General features: G+C 34.4%; 1 protein-coding gene and 1 long non-coding RNA gene across 2 annotated transcripts; one reads left to right on the forward strand and one right to left on the reverse strand.

The window, feature by feature from the left end:
• The first annotated feature begins 3325 nt into the window (after nt 1-3325).
• Nucleotides 3326-4506, forward strand: LOC139886277 (BURP domain-containing protein BNM2A-like). The gene is made up of 2 exons (XM_071870046.1): nt 3326-3400; nt 3574-4506. Exons 1-2 carry the CDS (start codon nt 3347-3349, stop codon nt 4408-4410), a joined length of 891 nt encoding a protein of 296 aa, XP_071726147.1. The 5' UTR covers nt 3326-3346; the 3' UTR covers nt 4411-4506.
• A 1570-nt stretch (nt 4507-6076) lies between these two features.
• Nucleotides 6077-9305, reverse strand: LOC139886278 (uncharacterized). Its single transcript, XR_011772375.1, has 3 exons — nt 8761-9305; nt 8241-8419; nt 6077-7502 (listed from the first exon to the last, which is right to left on the reverse strand). It is a non-coding gene; the product is annotated as an uncharacterized lncRNA (long non-coding RNA).
• Between the last annotated feature and the right edge of the window lie 18497 nt (nt 9306-27802).

The following is a 27802-nucleotide window of genomic DNA, read 5'->3' on the forward strand; positions in this document are numbered from 1 at the left end:
AAAATTAATAGTATATATAAAATAAATATATGTAATTATAAGTTAAAATATAATTAATATATTAAAATTCTTATTATTACTTTTCTTATTATCATAAGCATAAATAATAAGATTAATATCAATATCAGTATTAATAATATTATTAATCTTTTTATATATATATGAAATATGAAATTTGATACATTAAAAATTGTAATAATTATTACTGACATTAGTGTTAACATTATTAACAAAATTATTATACATAGTGATGAATTATGAATTTTGTCATTTTAAAATTTCATTAAAACCAATAGTTAATATTAATAATTGTATGATTAATATTACTATTATTGTGTTTCTTTCTATATTTAATATACAAATATACATATAGTTATACAAGTAAAGATATATGTAAATACATATACAAATTACAGTTACAAATATATAATAGATAAATACGTATATACGGTTATACAAATAAATAAATACTGTATAAATACATATATATACATGTTATATACATATATAGATACAGAGAAAGTTCATAATCAGTTTCCCATCGTTATCACTGCTTTATGCAAATTGTTTTGTCTCTAAAAATCTGTACTAAACGATTCTAATAGCAGTAATATCCAAAATCTGTTGCCAATCCCTTTCACTTTTATATTTTTTATTTTTATTTTTCTGTACCTGAGGAATCCTGCTGTCGACTCTCAATTCTTATTAAATCAAATCAATGCCAGTTGTTGAAGGGAGCCAGTGGACTCACATTATCACCTACCAAATACAGATATCAGTTAAAGTTTTTTTTTAATCAAAATCATTTAAAAAAATCCATGAACACCGTCGACCCTGTTCTTGGTCCATTTTTCCAATACACCGATTTTGAGCTTAATTTAAGAATCCTTTAATGTAGTTTTGTTGTAAACCTTTCGTTTAAACTATCTGTCAAGTTTCATCTTTTAAATCCTCTTAACGAATTCTAATTTTAAAGTCAAAGTTATGATTTCAAAAGTCAACAGATTTGTTCATTGTAAAATTCGATGTCCTGTTGATGATTCAGGTTCAATTGATGATGTAGAAAGATTATATGAGTGATTTAGAACCTTTTTCGTTTAGGAGTCTTGAGCTAAAACGTTTCCAAATTCATAATCAATTTTTTTTAAAAACCACGACTAACAGCAGGTGTTTTCATTATTTTTTTTTTCGTTTTCTAAATATTACAATCACTAAACATTGATGTTTTTCTAATTGTTTGATGAACCCAAAATCGTTTTGTAATTGATATGCTATTATCCTTGGTCGATTAGCTGTTTGTGAGGAAGATGACACAAGAGTTTGGGTTATAAATATTCGGGTGTAATATAAATCAGATAAAATAGAAATGGCGTGTTGGTCTTGGGTGTTTGCGGGTGAACTAGAGGTCGAAGGTTCGAGCCCGTGCATTGGCAATTTTTTTTAAAAACTGTTTTTGAAGGTTCGTGAATTCGAGGCCAACCCTGCATTGTTCAATATAGTCATATGTATTTTTACTACAAAATACATTAGGTGAGTTCATTTGCTCCCTTTTACTCATTACATTTTTGGGCTGAGAATACATGCACTGTTTTAATAACTGTTTTACAATATTTATATGCGTGAGTTCATTTGATTCCCTTTTACTCTTTACATTTTTGGGACTGAGAATACATGCGCTAATTTTACAACTGCTTTATTAAATGCTTTTGAAATACATTTTGAACTGCGAATACATGAAATGCTTTTATAAATGTTTGACGACATAGACACAAGCAAAACATTCCTCGAATGAATTATTATGCAGACAGAAGTTCTGCGGATTATTATTGAATTATGTGGACATGATAATTGCCACTATTGAATTATGTGGACATGATAATTGCCACCATTGAATTATGTGGACATGAAAATTGCCACCATTGAATTATGTGGACATGATAATTGCCACCAGTTGATGTGAATGTTATATATCGAGAGAATGATTTTATACACATGTTATGTGTATGTTATTTTTGTGCACAAGATATGTGTACGGTTACTATGATTTATGAAAATGGTTTCGTACACGAGAAAGATGTACTGTATTTAAAAGATATAGCATGTACATTACAGGTGAGTATAGGATTCGGGCCCATTTGTACCATGCAGGATTTAAATTTTGTGGTCTATCAAAATGATGAATTTTATTGTTTTAAGATAAACCTATGAACTCACCAACCTTTTGGTTGACACTTGAAAGCATGTTTATTCTCAGGTATGAAAGAAATCTTCCGCTGTGCATTTGTTCATTTTAAGGACATTACTTGGAGTCGATCATCGTTCTGGGATCAAATGTTGATGACTTCGTCCAGATGAATTAGGACGGGTCACTACACAAAATGTCTCCACATCATGGTGATGGTAACAAGTAGTCTAAGTGGTGTTAAGATACTATTTGAAGGTTTTTAACTTTAATAAAAAGAGTAAAGATTGTGTTACGCAATTAAATCAAATTCAAATTTTACAGTTAAAAGATTGTTAAGATCTTCGATTGTATACCATATAAAAATGCGAAGCCAGAATTTCGAATAAGTGGTGTCATAAAATAATATCAAAATGTATCAAGCCCAAAAATTTAATTGACAAGTTATGATTCAATACAATATAAAACAATAAGTTATCGTCTAACACAAACGCTCCATAATCGCATCTTTTGTATCATAAGAGCTAGAATTAATAAGTTCGTTAAAAACATTTTAAATTAAGTTTTTGCCAATCAGATGATAATTTTCTTTTTAAAAACCTTTCTAGTGTGCATTGCATCTTTATATGATGAAAATTCGTTAAAAAGTGTACATATATATATTCTATGCAGAATAAACATCAGATGATAATTGGTACAAATCAGGATTATCAAACTAATTTTTTTAACTGTCTGAAATTAATAATCTACTACGATAATATATATGTAAGTGTGTATATTATTATTATTATTATTATTATTATTATTATTATTATTATTATTATTATTATTATTATTATTATTATTATTATTATTATTATTATTATTATTATTATTATTATTATTATTATTAGATTAAAATAAGAATGGTCGTTTAACATGAGGTTTTCATTTCTGTTTTCGGGCAATCCATTTTGATTTTTTATTATTTATTTTAACTTCTATCTTTAATCTATAGTTTATTTTTAATCATTTATTGAACGTTTTTGTTAATAACTTTAGATTTAGCAAATCACAAATCTTCCAAGTCTCCAACATCCTTTATAGTGTATGCCATATAGAAAAGGTTCCATCCGTATAAGAGCTATCTAGCTTGTGAACACATTAAGGTTCATAGAACAAGCCATGGTTTCCGTGTTTGCATCTTGGATTCTTTTTCTTTTTCTTCTTCTTTCTTGGGTAATCGCAATAGTTATTTAAGTCCGTAAACCATACTATATGCTTAATCATATTTGCATTTTAAAATTTATTATATCTACTTGTTAGAGTGTTTCAAGATATGAATAATATGGTGAGCATGTTTTAATCACAAATTATGCAAACTCATACAATCTTATATATTTGCTTTGTAGATGCATGTGGGAGGAGTTGGAGCTACACAAGATAATGTTATAAGACTTAATACTATAGATAATAAAGGTCATGATGCACCCCATCATCATGATCCTATGCATCAACATGGCCATCATGGTCATCAATCATCATCATCCGCAAATCAAAAAGACCCTCAACTCATGGTCTTCTACATGTTACAAGATCTAAAAATAGGTCAAGTTAGACCAATTCACTTCCCAAACAGACACCTTTCACCGTCGCAAATGTTGTCCAAACAAAAAGCTGATAACATCCCTTTTTCGGTCGCTGAATTACCAAACCTTCTTCGGTTATTCTCATTCTCACAAGGCTCCCCACAAGCTATAGCCATGGAAAGCACACTCAAAGAATGTGAAGTCAAGCCCATCAAGGGTGAGACCAAGTTTTGTGCAACTTCATTAGAATCAGTTCATGAATTTGTAAATGACATATTTGGTTCAAACACTCAAGTCAACACTCTGACCACAACTCACCTCAAAAATCCACCAAGTGGACTTCTACAAAACTATAAAGTTGAAGAAATTTCACAAAACATACCATCGCCAAAATTAGTGGCTTGTCACACCATGCCATATCCATATGCAGTGTATTATTGTCATAGTCAAGAAAGCGAAAATAAAGTCCTTATGGTTTCATTAGAAGGTGAAGATGGTGATTTGGTTGAGGCTTTGAGTGTTTGTCACATGGATACGTCTCAATGGAATCCTAATCATGTTTCGTTTGGGGTGCTTGGAGTGGAGCCAGGAACCACCTCGGTTTGCCACTTCTTTCCTAGTGACCATTTCGTCTTCATACCTTCTTCTGCAACAATGTAAATGTGGAACCGAAGAATGATTTCCCTTGTTTAATTATGCCTAGCCGTTGTTTTATAATTGTGGTTTGTTAAGAATAGTTGATAACTAGCAATGAAATGGACCAAGCGTTGCTGCGGTTCCATTCCGTTTACTTTTGGTGTTCTTCTGTGTTCGTCATGAAGGAATAGTGTCCTTTTCCAAAAATACTACAGTTTTTTTTTTTAAATGTTCCCAATACACTTTTCCAAATATAGATAACAAAATTTCTTAGAAATGTTCCCAATATGTTGCCAATAAACATAACTAAATTTTTAGAGCCAACATGTTCCCAGTATACTTTTCACCTTAAATTTGTCCACATGTAACATTCAAGGGAAAAATGAAACGATTACAAACAGCCTAAAGCTAAAATGCATCAATACTGCAGCCTAAAAATTATTGTAACTTAAACACTTGGATACTATTTCCTTCAGTATATCAAGATGGGTCACATAAACAAAGATACACATATTCTGTTTAGTTTAGTGGTAGTAGCCGTAACATTTACACCCTTTTTACAATTTCAACCACATAGGTATTAGGTATGAAATGTAAATTAATAACTATATGTAGATGTTATACTAAATGTTGATGCACCAAAATGCATATGAGATTCGGTAATTTTTACTTATATAAGTGTGATAAGGGCATAAACTTGAAAGTTGCATACAATAAAACTGACCCAATGTCATCTAGAGATAGAGATGTTAGTCCACCAGCTTACCAATACTTGAAGCACCACCAAAGGAAGTGCACTACAAAGGGTAAAAGTCATTTTTTCACAGGAACCTTAGTAGAGTAATATTGCTCATCAAGGACGAAACTTTGATTACCATACTGCAAGCGATATAGATATAAGATGGAAACCTGAAATATCAGTAATCCGTATCAAGATAACTAATTATGTCACTATCTTTAAGGATAGCATCAATAGTAGGAATCTAAGCCTTAGTTATGTAACCAAATCATAAAAAATACATATGAAATATATAAAAACAGAGTTAGTAATTTTGATTTTATCATATAGCACCTTTGATTGTTCTGAAAATCCATTTATATTATGTATGTAGCAATAAAAATAGTTAAATCAATATACTTAATTCGGAAACTGCGTAATAGATGTTTGGCCATGTATTAGATTGTGTTGGTCAATATTCAAATCGGAAAAGTCAAGTATCGTTAACCCAGTTTACATGAACAATAATATTTAATCATTATGAAACCCATTTTACCCAGTGACAAAGACTAATAACCGAAACCGTAAAATATTGTATTAAGTGAGAATGGCAAAAAATCAAACTTGGTTATGAAAACCTTGTAATCAGTGAAAATGGCAAAAATCAAACTTGGTTACGATCATGAAACCAAATATAAACGAAAAAAACGCAACAAACACTTACAGATAGCGTAATATGACTGCAGGTCAATCGGTGCTTTAGACCCAGCTCATATGATATTAATATACGTACACCTTGTTCACGATTGTTAACGCGAACCAGCCAATGGCTGAGCCCTCCGATCACCAGTATCCATCGTCTATTTGACGAATGATTTCAATCCTATAGATATAGTTGACCTAAAAAGAAAATCAAAAGTAATTTATTAGCAAGTAACAAATCGAAAAGAGATATCAGATAGCAATTCATTCATACTATATAAAGCTACACAAATGCATTCAGCCGCCGAGCTAAAATAGAGTGAATTTGATTTAACATTACATATTACAATAAGATGCAGTTTATACGTAAAAGCGTATAACCAAAAATGGACAAACCATTACTAACAAATTATTGATGAAAAGCATAGCCGAAAGACCTTGATGACATGATTGGTTTTTCCTCTTTGATGATATTGGATCTGCTGTCATTACGTGTAGCTGCTGTCATCACATGTTGCTGAGGGTGTTAGTAGCTGACTATTATATTAGCAATGTATTAATAAACAACAGTTAAAACAGTGATAACAATAGCACATCAAGAGACCATAATAACAACACAATCAAACAGGCACATATTCAATATTGTATGAACAAAGCATCATCAGTGAAGCATACAAAAAAACACAAAAATAATGGATAACGAAGCAAATTATGTCTTTTTACAACCTTTGACAAAAAGACCATATGTAAGATTGTTTTGACTCCCTTTGACAAAAAATGATGGGGCTGAAAAATCAATTGCGTAAATCAATAACAACCAATGAACCAATGAAAAACCCTAACTTTTAAGATCCAAAACATAAATCGACAATGAAATCAAAATAGGGAAACAAAAACCTAAAGCCATACGACAGAGAAATAAGCGATATGTATTACTGCTAGAGAAACCGATGGTGAAAAACACGTCTACAAAAGCATAGCGTAACCTGTAAATGAATACATAAGTAAATGGTTACCGAGGTGTATTATAACGACTATATGCAAGCAGAGGACACCAAAAAGTTTTGCTAAAAGTACATATAACAACAGCGGCGGCGTTAATATTGCTGTCCGGCAGCATGTGCACCATTAGAGATGATTTTGTTTCTCATTATAGAACTATAGTAATAGACCTTCATCATCAGCCTTGGAATAAACAACTACGTGCATATATTGTAGAGGAAAAGCAATAATACCAGACATCTAAAGTACAAAACAACACCTTCAAATACTTTTTTCAACCTAAACAATACACCAGCCTTTAGCCATTCTCTATCTTTATATAGTTAATAACCAAGAAACATTATTCTTTTTCGACAAATCGATAGCTACACTTCGTTCTGCAAACTCTAGTGAGAAAAGCACTCCCTGCTCCTTCCGGCCGGACAAAGTTAATATTGCTATTCTAGAAGAAAAAAATAAAAGAAAAACCTCCAAAAACAAATATTGTATTTCCAAAATTCTTAAGATGAAAAACCCTCATAACAACAGTCTACAAACAAATATGAAATACCAAAGACCATATTCAGATATGCTATAAATCAAAACAGAGAACAAAAATAGGTATGCAATAAATTAATGGGAACCAAAAGATAAAATATGAAATCACCGCTAAAGGGAAAATACCACAGAAGCAAGCAAAAAATCCAACGTCGACCTACAAAACACATCATCAACAATCAAAGCTTATGCAGCATATTGGAGGAAAATAAAACTACACATTGATTACAAAAACAAAAACCTTTAGTATTACAAAGATGAAGTAACCATTAAAATAGACAGTTGCAAATTTAATTTACATAAATTACAGATCAAATTTGTTCATATTAATTAACTTTATAACATTTTGGCCTAATAGGAACATGTGACAAAGTTTAAACCAAACTCTAAAGATAGCAACGTTAAATACAACACAATGAAATGAACAACCTTTATCCGATACACAAATGTAGAAAAATGGACCCATTAATATTATAGCATTTAGATCAATCAACCACCCATTAACACATACATATTTTACAACAGCTGACCTCAAGTGGTGAATAAAAGATGCACTCCTCCATGTGAAATATTCATCTTCATTGGAACTTAACATAAACTTTGGCTAATACACAACATGTTAAAAGGTTACGGAGTAATATAGAAGACTAAAGGTTAATTAACCACTCATTAAAACAAAAACACATCCTACAACAGCTGAGATCATAAAGATGAGTATACAAAACTAATCTTTAAGATTAGTCAAAAAGGTAAAGTCGTGCACTTTCCCAAAAATGACAGAAATATAGGAAATTTGTGTAAATCAAATTATAAGGTGTCTGATGGTTGTAATTAACCATTTAGCAGTCTCAAATTTGTTTGCTTATCACAAAACATAATTTTAATGTGTTTATACCATTGTCATCAGTATCAAATAGCTAAAAAGCTTCTTTCATGTCTTGGTTTTTCTGCTCTGTTAATTCATGATGACGTCCTCTGGGACCATCTCGTCTTGATTCTCCGTAAACCCGCTGTAAACTTGTGTGATATTTTATCAAACTTGGAGGAGATAGATGTGCAAAAACTGAAAAATCACTGGAAAAAAAAAATTGCGCAATTAAACACTTTTTTTGAGAAAATAACAAAGGTAGTAAGCATATAGTAAAAAAGGATCTCTTCATAAAATATAATCGCAACCAAAATGCAATAAATAGCAATGCAAAAGTTTAATAATTCATATCTAATTCAGCAACTGGAATTCAGAAATTGTTACCCAAATATCAAACTTCCAATTATATAAATTCTTTAGCACATCATCATCTTGTAAGTTTTGTCGCCTTGTTACCCAAACCAAATCAATATTTAAACAAACTCTAGTTTTACTAACAACTTTTAATTTAAGTAAAAATTAGATGAAAATTGTGAAAACTACATACCTGAAGATGCGACTTCAAATGATAAAGAGAGACCTTTTACCCCCATTGTCCTCTTAATTCTCTCTAGAGTTTCAATAACCCGAAATCAAGCAAATAACAATACCATTTGAGATGACAATCCGATTCTAAATAACAAAACAGCAGAAGGATGTCGTAGAAAAGCACCACAATTTTTTTGTAACGAATGGAGTCGAATTGCGTCAAATCTTAATTAATCGACCGAAACCCTAATTTGCTCACAAATGTTCCGTAGATTCAAATAAATCAGGGGAACCCTAATTTTGTTCCCATCAAAACATCTTGCCGACCATCTGCTCCACCTCAGAAGGCTGTCGTCTACCACCGCCGCTCATCGCCGCCTGTGTTAGCATCTGACGACCGCCGATCAGATGTAGAAACATTTACACATAATAATGATCATTATGTCTGATTCAGGTTGAATTGTGAAGCAAATGAATCAGGAGTTAAAACCCTAGGGTGCATAAAAAGTAGATGGAGAGAACGGTGTGGGAAGAAAATAAGATGTAGGTAAGGAACAAAATAAGATGTAGTTAAGGAGAGAGCGGTTTTATGTAAGTGGAGAGGATGTCGTCTGGTGGGTTTTTAGGAAGAGCACGACAAAAATTTGAGTGACTATTAGTATATAAAGGTAATTGATTAGATCTTTGTTTTTTCTTTAAAGTAAAACTATTTCAGAGTATCAAAGGGCTTAAGGGATTATTTACTAGCGATATTAAGGGAAATCATCTACCTTAAAGTTGTGAGTTCGAATCTCTCTTTGCAAAACTAAAGTGTGTGTTTGCTATAAGATAAACTATTTTGGAGTAATATTTTTTTTCTTGAACGGTCAAAATAGTATTAACGAGGTCCGGTCCGGCCCCCGCGTTGCGGCGGGGATAGTCGGTTTAACACAATTTGAACATAAGCGGGTACGACAACGGGTTTAAAGTGATTTTTAACTACACCTTTAACATGTTCAATTACTGTGACAATGACAACAATGGCTTTCAAATCAACTACTTAAACCCCTAAAAAATTAAGAACTTTAGATTGTAAATCAAGTCTCCAATGATTATAAGTTATCTGTTCAGGGTACTCTAATGTATCTACAGGTCATATTGTGTCATTGAACTATTGGTTTTCCACCTAGCAATGAAGTTGAAGCATACAAATTGACTGAATATATAAATGCCTGACTATTGTAAATGGGGCCTATTCACCTAATAATATAAAATGTGAATATATGTTTCCATTCCTAAGTACTTTCAGCTTCAAAGCTAATGTAAATTTCAACTAAACTCTAACTTATGATCACATAAAGGATAGTTTTCCCTAAATGTTTACTATAAAGACTTCAATGAACACACATGCCATCGCACACCACAATCAGTAAACCTATAAGCTAAGCTGAAAGTGACAAATCAAATAGAGAGAAGAAAAACAAACATCAAAGGTAAAAAAACGAACATTACCGTAAAAAAGCAACACTCATAACATGTGTTTCATCTGCAGGTTCGACCCGTATTTCCAGACAAAAACCTGCAAACAGTAACGAAATCAGAACAATGAAGACAAAACAAACGAAACAAAAGGAAGTAGCTGAAGATAAAAATACTGTAACTCGAAAAGTATTTGAGGAATAAGCCATGCTTTTAGCAAAAAACCTGCATTATTAAACATAGAATTACTTTTTTTGAGTGCAATTATAGGCACTTAGGCAGGTCACTACTATCATTCTGCTTACACAACCTAACAATACATAAGAATCAAACAAATTGGAGACCCAATTCAGCTGTTTTTGACTTGAAAATTACAGCGGCAAAGGCAGCAACTTGTACGCTACAGAAGAGGGGTATAGACGCTCGAATTTTCTTGTTTGTTGACTAATTTCCAAGAAATAAAATTTTCTATTATTATAAATACAACAAACATATGTGCAAAAACATATCCAACACACAAAAGCACAAAAGGGATATAAATCAAAAAGAGCAATGATAATTGTAGATGAATAAACCAAAACAATATTAACAACAATGTAGGCTACCGTAAAGAAGAGAAAACACAAAGCAAAAACTTGAACTTCAAATATAACTTTGCACACTACCTGAAACAATATCAATAAACACATATACCTACTTTTTAAGAACAACAATTAATTTAATAAATCACTTTTATAAAAGTGTACATCTCTTTCTGTTTCGGCAGTTTGACATAATACCAAAACCAAATCATACTTATACAGTTATACTTACATACTATTCTAAAAATAATAATTAAATTAATCAATAAAAATACATAATGTAAAATCATAAATGAAGCAGGACCTAAGTTTCATAGATGTTATGCCCATAAATCATTCTATTTGAAATCTATGTTTCGGTACTTTTAAAAAATCGCATAAAAACATGGTAAAATTCGACTAATTTCGTTTCTTTTTTTACAGAAACATAACAAAAAGTGTTAAAGGAATGATGATAAGGACAATAGCCTTGATTATTGGCTTCAACTTGAATTGTGAATAGACGAATTACCAGATGGGGTTTCGTTAAATATGGAGTTTAGATCTTGAATTGGAAGCAATTTTAGGCGCGAAGCTACTTTATTTCGTGTCTAGGATCGCCAGTTGAAGAGATAGATTTATGTGGAAGTTGATGGCGGCATAGTTTAGGTCTTCAATTGCAGGAAGTTGCTGCCGCTGAGAATCATCAGTTGAAGGGTTAGGTTAATGGGGAAGATGATAGGGTCATAGGAAGTCTCTGGAAGAAGATAAAAAGGTTTAGAAAAGAGGAAGAGGGCAGTGAGGTTTACGTATTTGATTGTTGTGGAAAATCTTAAGCTTATAAGGGGAGGTGAAGAATGTCGTTTTGGAGCAGGAAAACACGGGTGGAGGATTATATCGAGGGTGATCAGGCATGACTTTTAGTATATCGAGGGTTTAATTTAATATCCATTTTTCCATCCTTACTTACAAGTCCCTCCGATTTATCTATGTGATTATGCTTAACAAAAAGTGTAGTTTTTTATTTGAACAGAGATACGGAGTAGTAACGGACGAGCATTTACTTGGGCCGAAAACAGTAGGGCCCATTTTTTATTTTTTTGCATCTAATCCATTGTTAATAGAAAAATTGGTCAAAATGCTCTCATTAATAAAAGTGTTTAATAATCTTCAAAAAATCGTAATTGTAAAAATATTCTCTGATCACACACCACTCATCATGCTTGGTGTTTGATGTTTGGTGCGTGATACGTGTTATTGAGATTTTCATCAAGACAACCTATTTTTTGGCGCACCACACACAGTGCTGGTGCGCCATAACTTTGAATACTCGTATCTTTTGACTCGTAGCTTCGATTTAGTCACCGTTTTTTAAATCGTGTATTGTTTCGAGATATATCCGTTGGAATGCTTTTGAAGTGACAAAAATAATTTTGAAGATCTTGATATTGCAATTTATGAATTAACGTAGAAAACGTTCGATTTACGAAATGTGACGTTAATTCAAATTGATTGAGGGGTTTCATGTACTTTTAGTCAAGATTGGTGATATATTTGACGAATCACAAACTAGAATATTCTATAACAAGTTATAAGTGGTCAAAATATGTTAAAATTAAAGGTCATTGAGGCTGATTTAAAAAAAACGGTGACTAAATCATAGCTACTAATCAAAAGATACAGCCATTCAAAGTTCTGGCACAACAAACAACAACCACCACACATCAAGCACCACAAACAGAGCGTGTTTATTGGTGCGTGGTGCGTGTTGCACAAAAAAATTAGGTTTTCTCGATGATAATATCGGTAACACGCATCACGCACGACTTGCAAGCATGGTGTGTGGTGCATGGTCAGAGGGCATTTTTGCAGTTACGATTTTTTGACCACATATTGTTAAAAAATTTCTCAAATGTGGGCATTATGAAAGATGAGGATCCTCAACCTAGAAAGCACACATTATGGCTAGCAACATCAAGTATCTAATCTAGCATACACAGGTACATATTTAACGATTCAATGGTTATGATGTGTTTAGAATTGGGACTTTCGTCCCATTATCTACAAATTACCTGATTTTAGTTATGTTTTATCTCTAAATGGTTAAATGAGCTATGTTAAACGATTGATCAAACAAGTCAAACGTGTTGTAAGTTATCTGAAGTGTATGAGTATCGAATCCTCAAAACATCATAAATTGCTTTAACAATACATTTTGTTGTTGTTGTAGAATACAAACACTAAAAGTGTTTGCGGGTTGACTGGGTCCACTTGAAAGGTACAAATCTCTGCTTAATTCGTGATTTACAATTACTATGATGATAAATGCATGCGTGTATGTATACATGAAACTGTTGCTATGATATAAGATGAATGTGAATGTGCATCTGATTGATTCGCTATGTTACTTGTTAGAATATAGAGGTAAGGTGTTTACATGATGAGAGTGTTTGTGTGTGTTTCAAGGTGTGATGGTGTGTGATTATGAGACTTAGGCTAATACCTAACCTAAGTGTGGTTATTTATACTCCATCACTTGTAGATCAAATTACATCTACTTTAAAGTCCTAACAATCTCCTCCTTAGATATGATTTGATATTGATCATCTCTTTACTTTGAATTTTGGAGAAGACTTGTTTAAAATTGTTGAGTTGAAAGCTTGAAATGTTGAGATTTCTTCTTTTGGAGAATTTCATAATCTTTAAAGCTTTGGTGATGAGAAATTGTGTTGTTGATGTGCTGTTGAACTTTGTTGAAAACTTCTCCTTTTGGAAGTTCTTGTCTTTGTTGATATCATGGTTAGGTTGATTTGTATCATGTTGATGTGTTGTTGAGAATCTTTTTCTTTTGAATATTCTCTTTGTCTTTGTATATTTCTTGGTTTTCTAGAAATGTATTAATTTATTTGAGTTGATTTCATTTGTTGATGAGAAAGAGCTTTAATGACCAAGCTTGAGATGTGTAATCTTCTCTTGCTCCCCCTAAATTGATGCATTATCTCTTGCTCCCTCTTGATTGGACAATAAGTTGTTTTGACTAGTACATCAGAATGTTGTTGCGGAAGATTGATTGGTAGGCTTGATTGAAGATAAACTCTTGAGCTTGTATCAGAGTTTGGTGATGCGGAAGCTTGTTCTTTGATGATATATCAGAGTTTGATGATGCGGAAGCTTTGATCTTCATTTTGGTGAAGCAACTTTGTCTTGTCTTTATCATCTTTGTAGAATCTTCATATGAGTAAGTATCAACTATATCATATTTTTTCCCCTCATGATGTTTTTGTGAAACTAATACATCGTGAACTTGAGATGATACAATTACAAAGACAATGTTACAATGATCAAAATTTCATATTGTTTCGAAATTACAATAGAGTGAATACACTTATGAATGATAGTGTAATTTCAACCAAAAATTATTATAGTAACCAGTTGTGACAAGATGTGTGTGGTTGTTGTAAATGGTGGTGATTGTTAACGAAGTGAGACGATAACCGATGATGTATTATTGACATTGCTCGAATTAAACATATTTATCCTCGTAATATCCTTCTCAATTCGCTTAGTTTTGAAGAGATTTGAGATCGAAAGTGATTATTTGTTGATTAGAAGATGGTTCAATATAAAAATAGTCCAAAATTCTAAATTTGTGCAAAGGAATCAAAACTTGATCGTAAGAAATGAACCAAGTGAAGTTTTGAAGTGAAAATAATGTTCCAAGTTAAGGTGCAGCTTACCTGGGGTTGAAAGCGGCGCACCATTACTCTAAAAAGTGAAAATTTGACATCAGAAGTTGAATCAGTGAAATGGTGCGGAGCACCACCTTTTTAGTGCGGCTCACCGTAAGGAAGGTGCGGCGCACCAAGTGAAAATCAGTTTTATGGTTCGGAGCACCACTTTTTGGTGTTGAGCACCACTTTTTGGTGCAGGGCACCGACGCTGAATCCACATTTTTTTTTTATTTTGACCCAGTATAAAAGGAAGGGGATAAGAGGACCCAAAGGAGCTGTGATTGGGGTCCAAAATGGATCCCTAAAATGGTCCCCTTTATAATTCTATGAAGATCAAAGCTCAATTTATGATCCAAGTTGAAGATTAGTGAAGCTAGATGCTAGATCTCCATAGATTGTTAAACTATCTTAGTGATTTGATATATTATTCAATTTGTGTTTCAACACCTTTGGTGATCAAGACAACTAAATTAGGGATTTCAAGTGAAGGGATTTCAAGTGATTATGTCTTTGATTTGGATTGGTTTCAAAAGGGTTTTTAGTCAACATTGTGGTGTTAATCATTTCAAGTGATTGTTGTGATTATGAATTTTAAGTGATTTCAATTCAAGATCGAGTCTCAATGATTTCACTCAAAACATATTGTTAATCTTTTAAAGCGAGTCTACGTGAATGAGTGATATGCCCAAATCGGATGGTTTATTTATGCAGTATCTTTAGGTCGCAAAACGTCAATTTAGGATATCAACAGAAGAAGTTGATTGTTTAATTTATATATGCTGGGCCTAAATCTATTATTCCTTCCTATGGGTTAGCAAGGGCAAATATGATCTAGGGTCGTTCCTTGAGCGGTCGAATTTGAAATGAAGCTTATTAAGATAATTTAGTAATTAAGATTGGGTTTATACACAATTTAGTATCCAAGACTAGTGGTCAGGTACACCTTGTGTGGAGAGGCAGGATCCTTTTGGTCCCAATAAATTGGCGACTGTTCGGAAAATCCAACAACCAAGTCCAACCGGTTTATTCTAGACACCATTTTTATCAGGAATATTAAATTATGTAAAGATAATAGTTGGGTTGATTTGATTTATATTTGTATTTAAGATATTAAAACAATATAATTAAAATAAGGTAGCTAGCATGCAACAGCTAAGGACAGAGAAGACGTGGTTCACCATGATTTAAGATAACGTAATGTTGGGATAATTGCGAGACACTCATTGGATAGATATACCTTGGTGTAAACACTAGATTCCCTACTAATTGATTTCTCGATTAGCATGTCATGAGGCTTTGAAGATTCTGATCGGATGGACTATGCTCGACTCCCGACGCTTTATTCGGTTTAAGGATATAAGCGGCCCATCTTGGATGCAATGCATACCTTGGGCGCACGAATAAAGTTGCATAGCCTTATATAGATAATATCCAACCTTTCTTAACACCTTAGTATATCACCCAAGTGAGTGGCTATGATTGTGTTTCGAATTCCTTTCTGTCAATGGTTTGGTAAACTCTAAGGGTTTATAGACAAATTAGAACATCTGATAGTTCTCAGTCATCCTCAAAGATTTATAAGCTTAGTTTGTATTGTAGTACATTAAACACCCATTTATGATTTAAACCAGCCCTTACTTAAATCTACCCAATAAATCCCTTAGTTATCCACCATGTACTAGGCTTAAAGTGGTTCCATAGCTTCTAACCTTGACCATACCTGAGTGGTCCTATAGTACATCAACACTGTACTCTACTTTTGTAACAGTATTTCCTCGAGTCTTATACTCTTGACCAATGTCTTAATCTGGTCCTACAGTAATTCCCCATGTACTTTATAGTATTTCTGATGGGTTCATACCTTGACCAGTGTATAAACACTTATAATTAATTACCTTATAATTGTCGACTTTATAAAAGGTTTTAATCACGTTTATTGGTGGAAGGACGATAATAACGAGGTTTAATATCATAGACAGAAAGCGAGTACGAAACGATAATCAACTCTAACTAACATTATTAAATTATGGCAAATAATCAAGCAATTACTCACACATCATGGCAACAAGCATTTCTAATATTAATAAATCACAAACATCCAACAAGAGTATTATAATAAATTAACAAAAGAAAAGGATAGATATTACCGAATAATGTCAGCAGAATAACACTTGTATTTCTTCATAATATCCATAGCGTTACAATGCTTGATAGCTTCTACTACTAACTACATACTATTCTCCTATTGATCACTAGAGAGCGACAATAGAGAGATAATTATTTTTCTAATCTCTGTACTTTTCTCTCTCTAGAATCTAGAGAGAGAAAGTAGAGAGAGAAAGTAGAGAGAGAACTAATCTCCTATAGATCACTAGAGAGCGACTATAGAGAGATGTTTTAAAGAGAGAAGTGAGAAAGGTGTGTGTTGAAATGGTGGGATGAAGTCCCCATTTATAGAAAATGCATGGTGGTAAAATTGTAATTAAATTGCTGAAAAACCCCTGGCAGGGGGTTTGGCAGGTGGTTTGGCAGGGGGTTTGGCAGGTAAGATTTTTTGTTGGAAAATGGCTGGTAAACGGCTGGTAGGCCGTTTGGCAGGCCGTTTGCCAGGCCCGTTTGTAAGGGCAAGCCGGTTTGTATGCCCGTTTGCCAAGGCCGGATGGCAAGTCGTTTTACATAATGGTAGGCCGATTGGAAAGCCGTTTGGCCTGCCTGTTCCCTGGATCGTAGATTTCTTGTCTTTCACCGTTTTCGCTCTAGAATCTTCGTTTTAGCTCCGATTCTCTTGATTCTTTTTGCATCGTCTTCATAATTATTTTATCTACAAATTTAACCGAAAAAGCGATTATTTTGCCGACAAAGTTTTGAACTTTATGCTTTTGAAACTCAATATCGGGGGTAAAAACGTGACTTTTTAGCCGATATCAATGAGCTTTGATTGATTGAAAGTTTTATGAAGATTGTGAGATTTAAATGAAACTTTATGTTTTTTATAAAAATATCGTTATGTGACAAATGAATGGGATAATCCATGGCAAAGGTTGAACAATCAAGTGAACACGTTTTTCTCTTATTTTCTTATGTCTTTTAGTTCAATATGTAGTTTAATTCCAAACACTTTCAAAACCCCCTTTACTTAGGATAATTATTAGTTTTCAGAATCTCAATTAAATCGCTCTCTATGGAATGAACTTGGACTTACTATTAGCTTTACTATACGATTAGGACTATTTGCCTATTTGTGTGATAATTGTTTAATAGTATTTTCTTGTTTAAATTTAAAGATAGTGTTTTAATCATACATCAACTTTGGCGCCGCTTGATATGGCCGAAACGAACGGTTTTATTTGTGCGGTGTCGTTAGGTCGCAACACGTCAGAATCAACCACCAAGAGGGGGGACTGTTTTAAATTTATATTTAGTGGGGCCTAAATCATACTACTCCTTAGTATGAGTAAGGAAAATATGACCTGGAGTCGTATTTTTGAGATATCAGTAGAATCGACCTATATTAAAACTTAAGATAATTATGAAGGAGTAGTGATTACCTAATTTTGGGATTTTCTAATTTATAAGACAGATAAAGTAAATGCGATAAAATTCGTAATTCAGATAAGGTTAAAGTAAGTGCATACTATGATTTCATCAGTTATTTTGCCGAGATTATAGAATGATGGCTCATGAATAGGCAGAGGCCTTGTATTCACTACACTGGTCCTAAACGCCCCTGTCGTTGGACATGTCACTGGGTACTGTGATAGGTTTGAAGATTCTGAATATACAGCAATGTCCCTTACCCTCACCGCCCGTGCAGTCTGACTACAGGCATGCACGTTCAGACGGCTCATCCAATTGAGCAACTCGGTTGGGTGACGTATTAACATTCCACAAAGGTCTAAACTTTCTTAAGCATAATAGAATACATGGTTTACCATATCTGAGAGACGTGATGTGTTTCAATGCTTTCGTTAATGATTGGTTTTAAAAGATAGTTAGGCCCTTTAAAAAGAGTTCAACCATAAACAACACCATGGCCAAGTCATGTTGACTTCCATGAACACGTTCGGTTATCCTAACGGTCTAATCCTTTATGTGTCTAAACAAACAGTTCCTTAATTAACTAAGAATCCCTCAAGCGGGGTGCAATGCTTGAGACCGCGTTATGGTACATTGTATTAATCAACACTGACCGGGTTCCATGGCCTTACTTAGCAGAGGTACAGCTTACAACAACCGTTGTGCTTCAGCATGCACGTATGAAGTTTATATGCTTGGTGACTACACTAGCATGGTCTAGAACCGACAATGTACGAAGGGTCTAGTGTGATGAGCCAGAAAATTTCGACTTATTTTGAACCAAATTCTCGATATGATTTAATGTTTCCGACACGATAAGCAAAGTCTGTAAAACTGAATCTCAAAATTTTTGAACTATTCAATTACCCATCGACTACTCTTGACGATTCATGAACAATTATATGTATGTATATATATTATAAGATTTACAAGTAAAAACGACTTTACTACAGTAAAATACTATTTGCTACAGTGAAACCGACTTTGCTACAGTAAAACACTATTTGCTACAGTGAAAACGACTTTGCTATAATGCTACAGTGAAAACGACTTTGCTACAGTAAAACACTATTTGCTACAGTAAACACTATTTGCTACAGTAACATTATTTGCTACAATAAAACACTATTTGATGTCGACGAACTAGAAAACAAAGCAGAAATGAGTTGTCCAGCCTAGCCATGCGATCGCATGGCAAAAGCACTGAAAACCCATGCGATCGCATGAGGTCAGATTTCAGGAAAGGTCTATAAATTGAATTCGTTTTTTTGCTCGATTACACATATATCATCCATCTTACTCTGTATTTATTTATTTAATTATTATTATTATTATTATTATTATTATTATTATTATTATTATTATTATTATTATTATTATTATTATTATTATTATTATTATTATTATTATTATTATTATTATTATTATTATTATTAGTATTATTATTATTAGTAGTATTATTATACATAAAATACTACGACGAAGTCATGAGCGTGTCACTTTCAAAATGGGTTTTCAAGCGGGATAGAGCTAAGGAAATTATGGGTTATAGCTATGGAGGTTATGGGTAATGTACGTGGGTATTATTGGCAAGTTAAACCGAGTGTTTATCATCTCTGTTGCGTCTACGTACTTCCCTGCAATATTGAATCACGATATTGATACGTGAGCATTCATATTTTATCTTTTATATATTAATTGTGTATCCATGTCTAGTGCTCGAGTATATATATTTATGCATGCTTGTATGCTAAATTTCGTCGTTAAACAGTTTATAATGAATCACGAATTAAATACATATATTACTAGTAAAAGGTATATGATATACATGTTTTTGGAAAGCTGGCGAAAAATCAATAACTTTTCATTTAGAAATCGCGTAATTTCGATGAACGAATCAAAAGATATGATCAACTGAATTATGATTGACGTTAATTAGAATTGCTTTTGAATCTGCAATTAATATTTAAACAACTTGTTTGTAAGATTGATAAATTGGATTTTTGAATATTACCAACCGAGTAAATGAATCCTTATATAAGGTACGTCTCGTTTTGTTGAACTATTGGCAAAATTGACTTTTTGAAACGACTTTGGATAACTTTTGTATGTCGATCTCGAGCATTAGGATTGTGATACACTATGACCTGACTTAGCTTGATAGACATTTATTGACCAACATATGTTCTCTAGGTTGAGATCTACGGTTATTTGGTAATCCGAGTTTCGGTCACATTTTGGTGAACGACTTTATATGCTGCTAAGGTGAGTTTCATTTGCTCCATTTTACTCTTTACGTGTTTGGGCTGAGAATACATGCAAATGCTTTATTAACTGTTTTACAATATTTATATGCGTGAGTTTCATTTGCTCCCTTTTTAATTGCTTTTGCAATCTATATTTTTGGGCTGAGAATACATGCACTTTATTTTAAACGCAATGGATACAAGTACATACTAAATTCTACACCGAGTTTGAACTGAAAATCATTTAGCTTTGGTAACTAGTAACTGCCAGTTATAAGAACTGGTGGGCGCGAGTAGTTATATATGGATCCATAGGGCTTGACATCCCCGTCTGTTCCAGGTATAGAAACCCTAGCCTGAACTATAAAACAGACGTATGCTATTTGAGTTTAGTACACGTTGTTTTGCGTGTATTGTACATGTTGGTTGCATGTATATTAAAACATGGGTACTTATTATAACGTTAAAGTTTAGTTACCAGGGTGCTCAATCTTGTAGAATATTTTAATAAACGTTTCTGGATGAAACAACTGGAATCTTGTGATCCATCTTTATGTACAGATTATGCAAAACATTAAAACTATGAACTTACCAACCTTTGTGTTGACACTTGTTAGCATGTTTATTCTCAGGTTCCCTAGAAGTCTTTCGCTGTTTGCTTATATGTATGACAAGCTATGTGCATGGAGTCTTACATGGCATATTTTTCAAGGAAACGTTGTATTCACCAAATCATCACCATGTATCTTATTTTGACTGCATTGTTAACGGAAGTACTATTGTAAACTATTATTTACGGTGATTGTCTATATGTAGAAATTATCAGCTGTCGAAAACCTTTGATTTAAATATTCATTTATGGTGTGCCTTTTCAAAAGAATGCAATGTTTACAAAACGTATCATATAGAGGTCAAATACCTCGCAATGAAATCGATGAATGACGTGTTCATCCATATGGATTTGGAGCGATCATCACATCTAGTCAGATGTTTCACTACGAAAGAGTCCTCGGTCGGAATCCAAAACTTGATAGACTTACTACAACTGGTGTGCCTCAGTCGATCTTACGTTGTATCCGATAGACTTCTCTTACCAAGGGGTGGCACAGATAGTGTACTCTGAATCGGGGGTTGCGACTTCCCAATGACAGTGCCAATAACTATGTTCTATTAGTTGGAAAAGCGATTGAGTTTAAAGCATAACCGAAAAGCATTTCAACAACATACACAAACCATAACATATTTCGGCATTATAACTGCTTACATCATAGCATACAATAAAGATAACTACTCATTAATCATGGCAACAATATCACAGAATATAATGATAGAAGACATTATATAAAGATAAAGGATAGAAGTACCAGTAGATTAAACGAGTTCTGAATACAAAAGTGACAACTTCAAACTCCAGACCGCTCCTAATACAATCTTCGACGTTCTTCTCCGGGTACTAGGTTTCCCGCACGGAGTCGAATACCTTGAAAGTATGACTAATATTGTACAAGAGAGAGAAAGAAGTGAATTGAAGTGTGTGTTTGAAATGAATGACAAAGACCCTTTAAATAAACTTGATTTTTGCCTGCAAACGGCTGGCAGGCCGTTTGGCAAGCCATTTGGCAGGCCGTTTGCAGGGGCCATTTGCCAGACCAGCCTGTTTGCAGGGGCCGTTTGCTGAGGGCGTGTGGCAGGCCATTTGTGAGCCAGGCAGGCCGTTTGGCTTGCTGATTCCCTGGATCGTAACTTGAATGCTTGTCTTTCACCGTTTTCGCTATAGAATCTTCGTTTTAGCTCCGATTCTCTTGATTCTTTTTGCACCGTCTTCATAATTACTTGTTCTTCAATTCTAACCGACGAAGTGGATATTTTTCCGACAAATTTCGAATCTTTCTTGTTTTTGGGCTTTAATACCGGGGTTAAAACGTGACTTTTTAGCCGATATCAAATATCCCACACTTAGACTTTGCTTGTCCTCAAGCAAACTCTCATTTTACCTTAAGAAATCTTTTCGGAGTTTCTTTTCTAATAGCCTAAGCAGTTTGATTTTTATTATAAGAGTGAAATATAAGGTGAGTCATCTACGTTATGATTGAAACTATCTCTGCAAGCATGCGAGGAGGTTACATGACATAGGCTAGCTTTCATGGGTCACTCAAATCAGACAAGTGTTTAGGGTTCCCTATAGATCTAAGAAATAAATTCACTCATAGCCAGTCATGTTGCACCCATCATCGTAGGCTTGATAAAGACTCAAATCCTTGCTACTAATGTGAGAACGGTAGTAATCTTAGCTTCTAGGTCATTTGTGGAAAGGAATTTTTGAGTGGTAGTGAAGTTGTTTTTGACGAGTGAGAAAAAGGGTAATGTAGTCTTTATGCAGACTTTTATTCGGATAGATAGGAGTGCTGAAATGTTTGAGAAGCACTTTTGAGCTTTTCTTCATTTGATAATCATTTTCGGTCAAGTTCTTCTTCGGCGTTTCTCTCTTTATAAGTTTTGCTCCCTTTTTCAAAACTTTGAAAATTTTTCCGGTAAACGTTTTCAAAACCTTTGTCATGATACTTGAGAGGTTTATAACATCAGGTTTTCGGAAGGAAACTCATTTTCTGGATTTTTTGAGTAATAGTAAAAGATGATGTGAATGTGGTGGTGAAGTAGAAGTAGTGGAGGTGCGGAAGGCTTATTTTTGACAAATGTATAGCTCTTCTGATTATAACCGAATCACATTTCGCTGCTTTGGAAATGTAGATCTAAAGCAAGTTCTGATTCTGAGCACAGACATCGGCACTCTTAACGGAAAACAGTGAAGAATTAAAGATGAATGCTGGTCTTATTTGGGGTGCCTCACCATAATCAATTTAGGTCGATAATGCCTTAGTCATGCAATGCTCTATTAGAGACTTGGTTCAACCTAAAAAGATTTCTACCTTACTTAAGCCTTATTTTTATTTACAAACGTTTTAGGTCTTCAAAAATATTTTTTCGAAACGGCTTTCTCTTGTTAAAAATTTTGAAATTTGGCTTAAGAACTTGGAATCTTTGTAATGGGTTATTTTAATACAGCATAAAAAGATTATACCAACATCCCACACTTAGACAAATATTGTCCTCAATGTTCCTAGTGTATCCCACACTTAGGAGTTTTTGTTGAAGATTTGGGATTATTCGTTTAGTGTTTATTTGGGTTGGAATCCCACACTTAGTGATAAGCTTAGGATGCGGCATAATTTAAAAATTTGAGTTAGTAGCTGGAAGAAAGGGTACCCCCAGCAGACGTGGTTGCTTGTGAAGAGTTGGCTGGCTTGGAAGTCTCGTCCTTTATTTATCGGCTCTGATATGGCCAAAACGGATGGTTTTTATTCACGCGGTGTCTTCAGGCCGCAGCTCGCCAGGATCAGCCACTCGTGGGAGGAAAGTACTGTTTTAAATTTATATTTAGCGGGGCCTAAATCTTACTACTCCTTATAAGTAAGGGAAGTATGACCTAGAGTCGTATTTTTGAGATATCAGTAGAATCGAACCTATATTTAAGCCTAAGATAGTTACAGAGTAGTGCATATTTATGTTTGGGATTTTCTACTTTAATAAGACAGATAAAGTAAATGCGATAAAATTCGTAATCCAGATAAGGTTAAAGTGAGTGCATACTATGACTTCATCAGTTATTCTGCCGAGATTATGGAATGCTGGCTCATGAATAGGCAGAGGCCCTGTATTCATTACACTGGTCCTAAATGCCCCTGTCATAAGACATGTCACTGGGTACTACGCTAGGCTTGAAGATTCTGAATAGACAGCAACGTCCCTTACCCCCGACGCCCGTGCAGTCTGACTACAGGCATACACATTCAGACAACTCATCCAATTGAGCGACTCGGTTGGGTGACGTATTAACATTCCAAAATGGTCTAAACTTTCTTAAGCATAATATAATACATGGTTTACCATATCCGAGAGACGTGATGCGTTTCAATTCTTTCGTTAATGATTGTTAAAAGATAGTTAGGCTCTTAAAAAGAGTTCATCCATAAAGAACACCATGGCCAAGTCAAGCTGACTTCCATGAACACGTTCAGTTATCCTAACGGTCCAATCCTTTATGTGTCTAAATAAACAGTTCCTTAATTAACTAAGAATCCCTCAAGCGGGGTGCAATGCTTGAGACCGCGTTATGGTGCAGTGTACTGGTCAACACTAACCGGGTTCCATGGCCTTACTTAGCAGAGGTATAGCTTACAACAACCACTGTGCTTCAGCGTGCACGTACGAAGTTTATATGCTTGGTGACTACACTAGCATGGTCTAGGACCGAAAATGTAATAAGGGTCTAGTCAGATGTTTCACTACGAAAGAGTCCTTAATCGGAATCCAAAGCTCGATAGACTTACTACAACCGGTGTGCCTCGGTCAATCTTACATTGTATCCGATAGACTTCTCTTACCAAGGGGTGACACAGATAGTGTACTCTGAATCGGGGTTCGCGACTTCCCAATAACAGAGCCTGTAACTACATTCTATTAGTTAGAAAAGTGATTGAGTTTAAAGCATAATCGGAAAGCATTTCAACAGCATACACAGACCATAATATTATTTCGGCATTATAACTGCTTACATCATAGCATACACTAAAGATAACTACTCGCTAATCATGGCAACAATATCATAAAACATTATATAATATAAAGGATAGAAGTACCGGTAGATTAAACGAGTTTCGAATACAAAAGTGACAACTTCAAGACTCCAGACCACTCCTAATACAATCTTCAGCGTTCTTCTCCGGGTACTAGGTTTCCCGCACGGAGTCGAAGGCCTTGAGAGTATGACTAATATTGTACAAGAGAGAGAAAGAAGTGAATTGAAGTGTATGTTGGAATGAATGACAAAGACCCTTTAAATAGACTAGGATTTTGCCAAAATATGACTGGCATGCCGTATGGCAGGCCGTATGGTGGCCTGTATTTGGCAGCCCGTTTGACTGGCAGCCCATTTCTTGGGGGCGTTTGCTGGGCTATTTGGTAGGCCGTACTCCATACTGGCAGGCCGTGTGGCAGGCCGTATCTAATGCTGGTCAGCCTTGATTCCCTGGATCGTAACTTGATTTCTTGTCTTTCACCGTTTTCACTCTAGAATCTTCGTTTTAGCTCCGATTCTCTTGATTCTTTTTGCACCGCCTTCGTAATTACTTGTTCTTTAATTCTAACCGACGAAGTGGGTATTTTGCTGACAAAGTTCGAATCTTTCTTGTTTTTGGGCCTTAATACCGGGGTGAAAACGTGACTTTTTAGCCGATATCAAATATCCCACACTTAGACTTTGCTTGCCCTCAAGCAAACTCTCATTCTTTAAGAATCTTTTCAGTGTTTCTTTTCTAATAGCCTAAGCGGTTTGCTTTTATTGTAAGAGCAAAAAGATAAGGTGAGTCATCTATGTTAGGATTGAAGTTATCTCTGCAAGCATGCGAGGAGGTTACATGACATAGGCTAGATTTTACGGGTCATTCAAATCACTCAAGTGTTTAGGGTTCCCTATAGATCTAAGAAATGAATACACTCATAGCCAGTCATGCTGCACCCATCGTCATAGGCTTAATAAAGACTCAAATCCTTGCGGCTAATGCGAGAGCGGTAGTAATCTCAGCTTTTATAGGTCATTTGTCAATGATGGGAAAGGAATTTTGGAGTGGTGGTGAAGTGAAATAAAGGGTGATGTAGTCTTTATACAGACTTTTATTCAGATAGATAGGAGTGCTTAAGTATTTTGAGAAGCACTTTGGAACTTTTCTTCAATTGATAATCATTTTTGGTCGAGTTCTCTTCGACGTTTCTCTTTATATAGTTCTGTTCCTTTTCTCAGAACTTGAAAATCATTTTTTTTAGACTTCCTCTCGAGAAACTTTTTGCCGGTAAACTTTTTCAAGACCTTTGCCATGATACTTGAGAGGTTTATAACATCGGGTTTTCGGAAGGAATCTCATTTTCTGGATTTTTTGAGAAATAGTTATGGTGATGTGGATGTGGTGGTGGAGTAGAAGTAGTGGAGGTGCGAAAGGTTTATATTTGACAAATGGCTAGCTATTTTGATTACAAACGAATCACGTTTCGCTACTTGGAGATGTAGATCTAAAGCAAGTTCTGATTCTGAGCACAGACATCGGCACTCTCAACGGAAAATAGTGAAGCATTAAAGATGAATGCTGGTCTTATTTAGGGTGCCTCACCATAATCAATTTAGGTCGATAATGCCTTAGTCATGCAATGCTCTATTAGAGATTTCAATCTAACAAGATTTCCACCTTACTTATGCCTTATTTTTATTGACAAACGTTTCAGGTTTTCAAAAATACTCTTTCGAAAAGGGTTTCTTTTGCAAAAATTTTAAAATTTGGCTTAAGGACTTGGAATCTTCGTAATGGGTTATTATAATACAGCTTAAAAAGATACCAACATCCTACACTTAGAAGAACATTGTCCTCAATATTCCTAATGTATACCACACTTGGAGATTTGGGAGTATTTGTCTAGTGCTTTTATTGGGTGTTATCCCACACTTAGTGATAAGCTAGGATGTGGCATAGTTTGAATCTTGAGCTAGTAGCGAGAAGAAAGAAATACCCCTAGCAGATGCAGCTGGTTTCCAATCCTTGCGTCTTTATTGGCTCATTTATCGTCCTTTATTCTTCTACTCTACTTTATTACACGGGTTGCCTCCCGAGAAGCGCTTTTGTTTAAGGTCGTTGGCTCAACCGTAGTGATGCTTCAAAAAGCAAACATTCCTCGCTGATGGTTGTGATCTTGGTCTTTCCGAGGGAATGTGAGTCTTGGTGGATAAATCCTGAGAAAGTGTCGAACCAATAGTGGTAACAGATCTGATACTTCTCTTGAAGTTCTTCTGAAAGATAAGTAGTGCGCAGTTTCGACTCTTGATAAGTCTTGAAGTCCGATGAGGATATGATCCACAGCTCTGCTGGTTGACCCATGAATGTCAATCATAGAAGCAGTGCTGGTGTTGATGATTTCTCTGATGGGATGCTCATTTCGGAGGTCTCCAAACAATGTCAGAAACTGTATATTTAGAATTTTGAAGTCTTCGGAACGGTGATCTCCATAGTAAGAGTCTGTTGCTTTGCACAGATTAGTTAAGAGACGAAGCTGGAAAGAAGTGAACAGCAATCCTGATCCGAGTATTAATTTCACCGTCTTTGAGTATATCTCCCGACATCCAGCTTTAAATGTGAAACTAGGATCTGTGGATTCGTGGATGATACGTGATAGCTGCTTTGTAACATAGGTGGCAATGTGTAACGACCCGCATTTTTTCGATCATACTATACTTATAAGATTAATATTTACATAAATTAAACCTTGCCAACATGATAAGCAATCCAAATTGTCGAGATTTATATTTCCGAAAAGAGTTTTACGCAACGTTTGACCGTCTAGTTTGACCAATGATATCACGAACTATACAATATATAATAATTATACGT

The sequence above is a fragment of the Rutidosis leptorrhynchoides genome, chromosome 1, assembly GCF_046630445.1.
Source record: "Rutidosis leptorrhynchoides isolate AG116_Rl617_1_P2 chromosome 1, CSIRO_AGI_Rlap_v1, whole genome shotgun sequence".
NCBI lineage: Eukaryota > Viridiplantae > Streptophyta > Magnoliopsida > Asterales > Asteraceae > Rutidosis > Rutidosis leptorrhynchoides.

Excerpts from the sequence above, each read along its gene's own strand:
- LOC139886277 (XM_071870046.1), top strand. The coding sequence starts at position 3,347 with ATGGTTTCCGTGTTTGCATCTTGGATTCTTTTTCTTTTTCTTCTTCTT. Across the intron at positions 3,401-3,573 it reads TTTTTCTTCTTCTTTCTTGG|ATGCATGTGGGAGGAGTTGG; the intron begins GTAATCGCAATA and ends TTTGCTTTGTAG.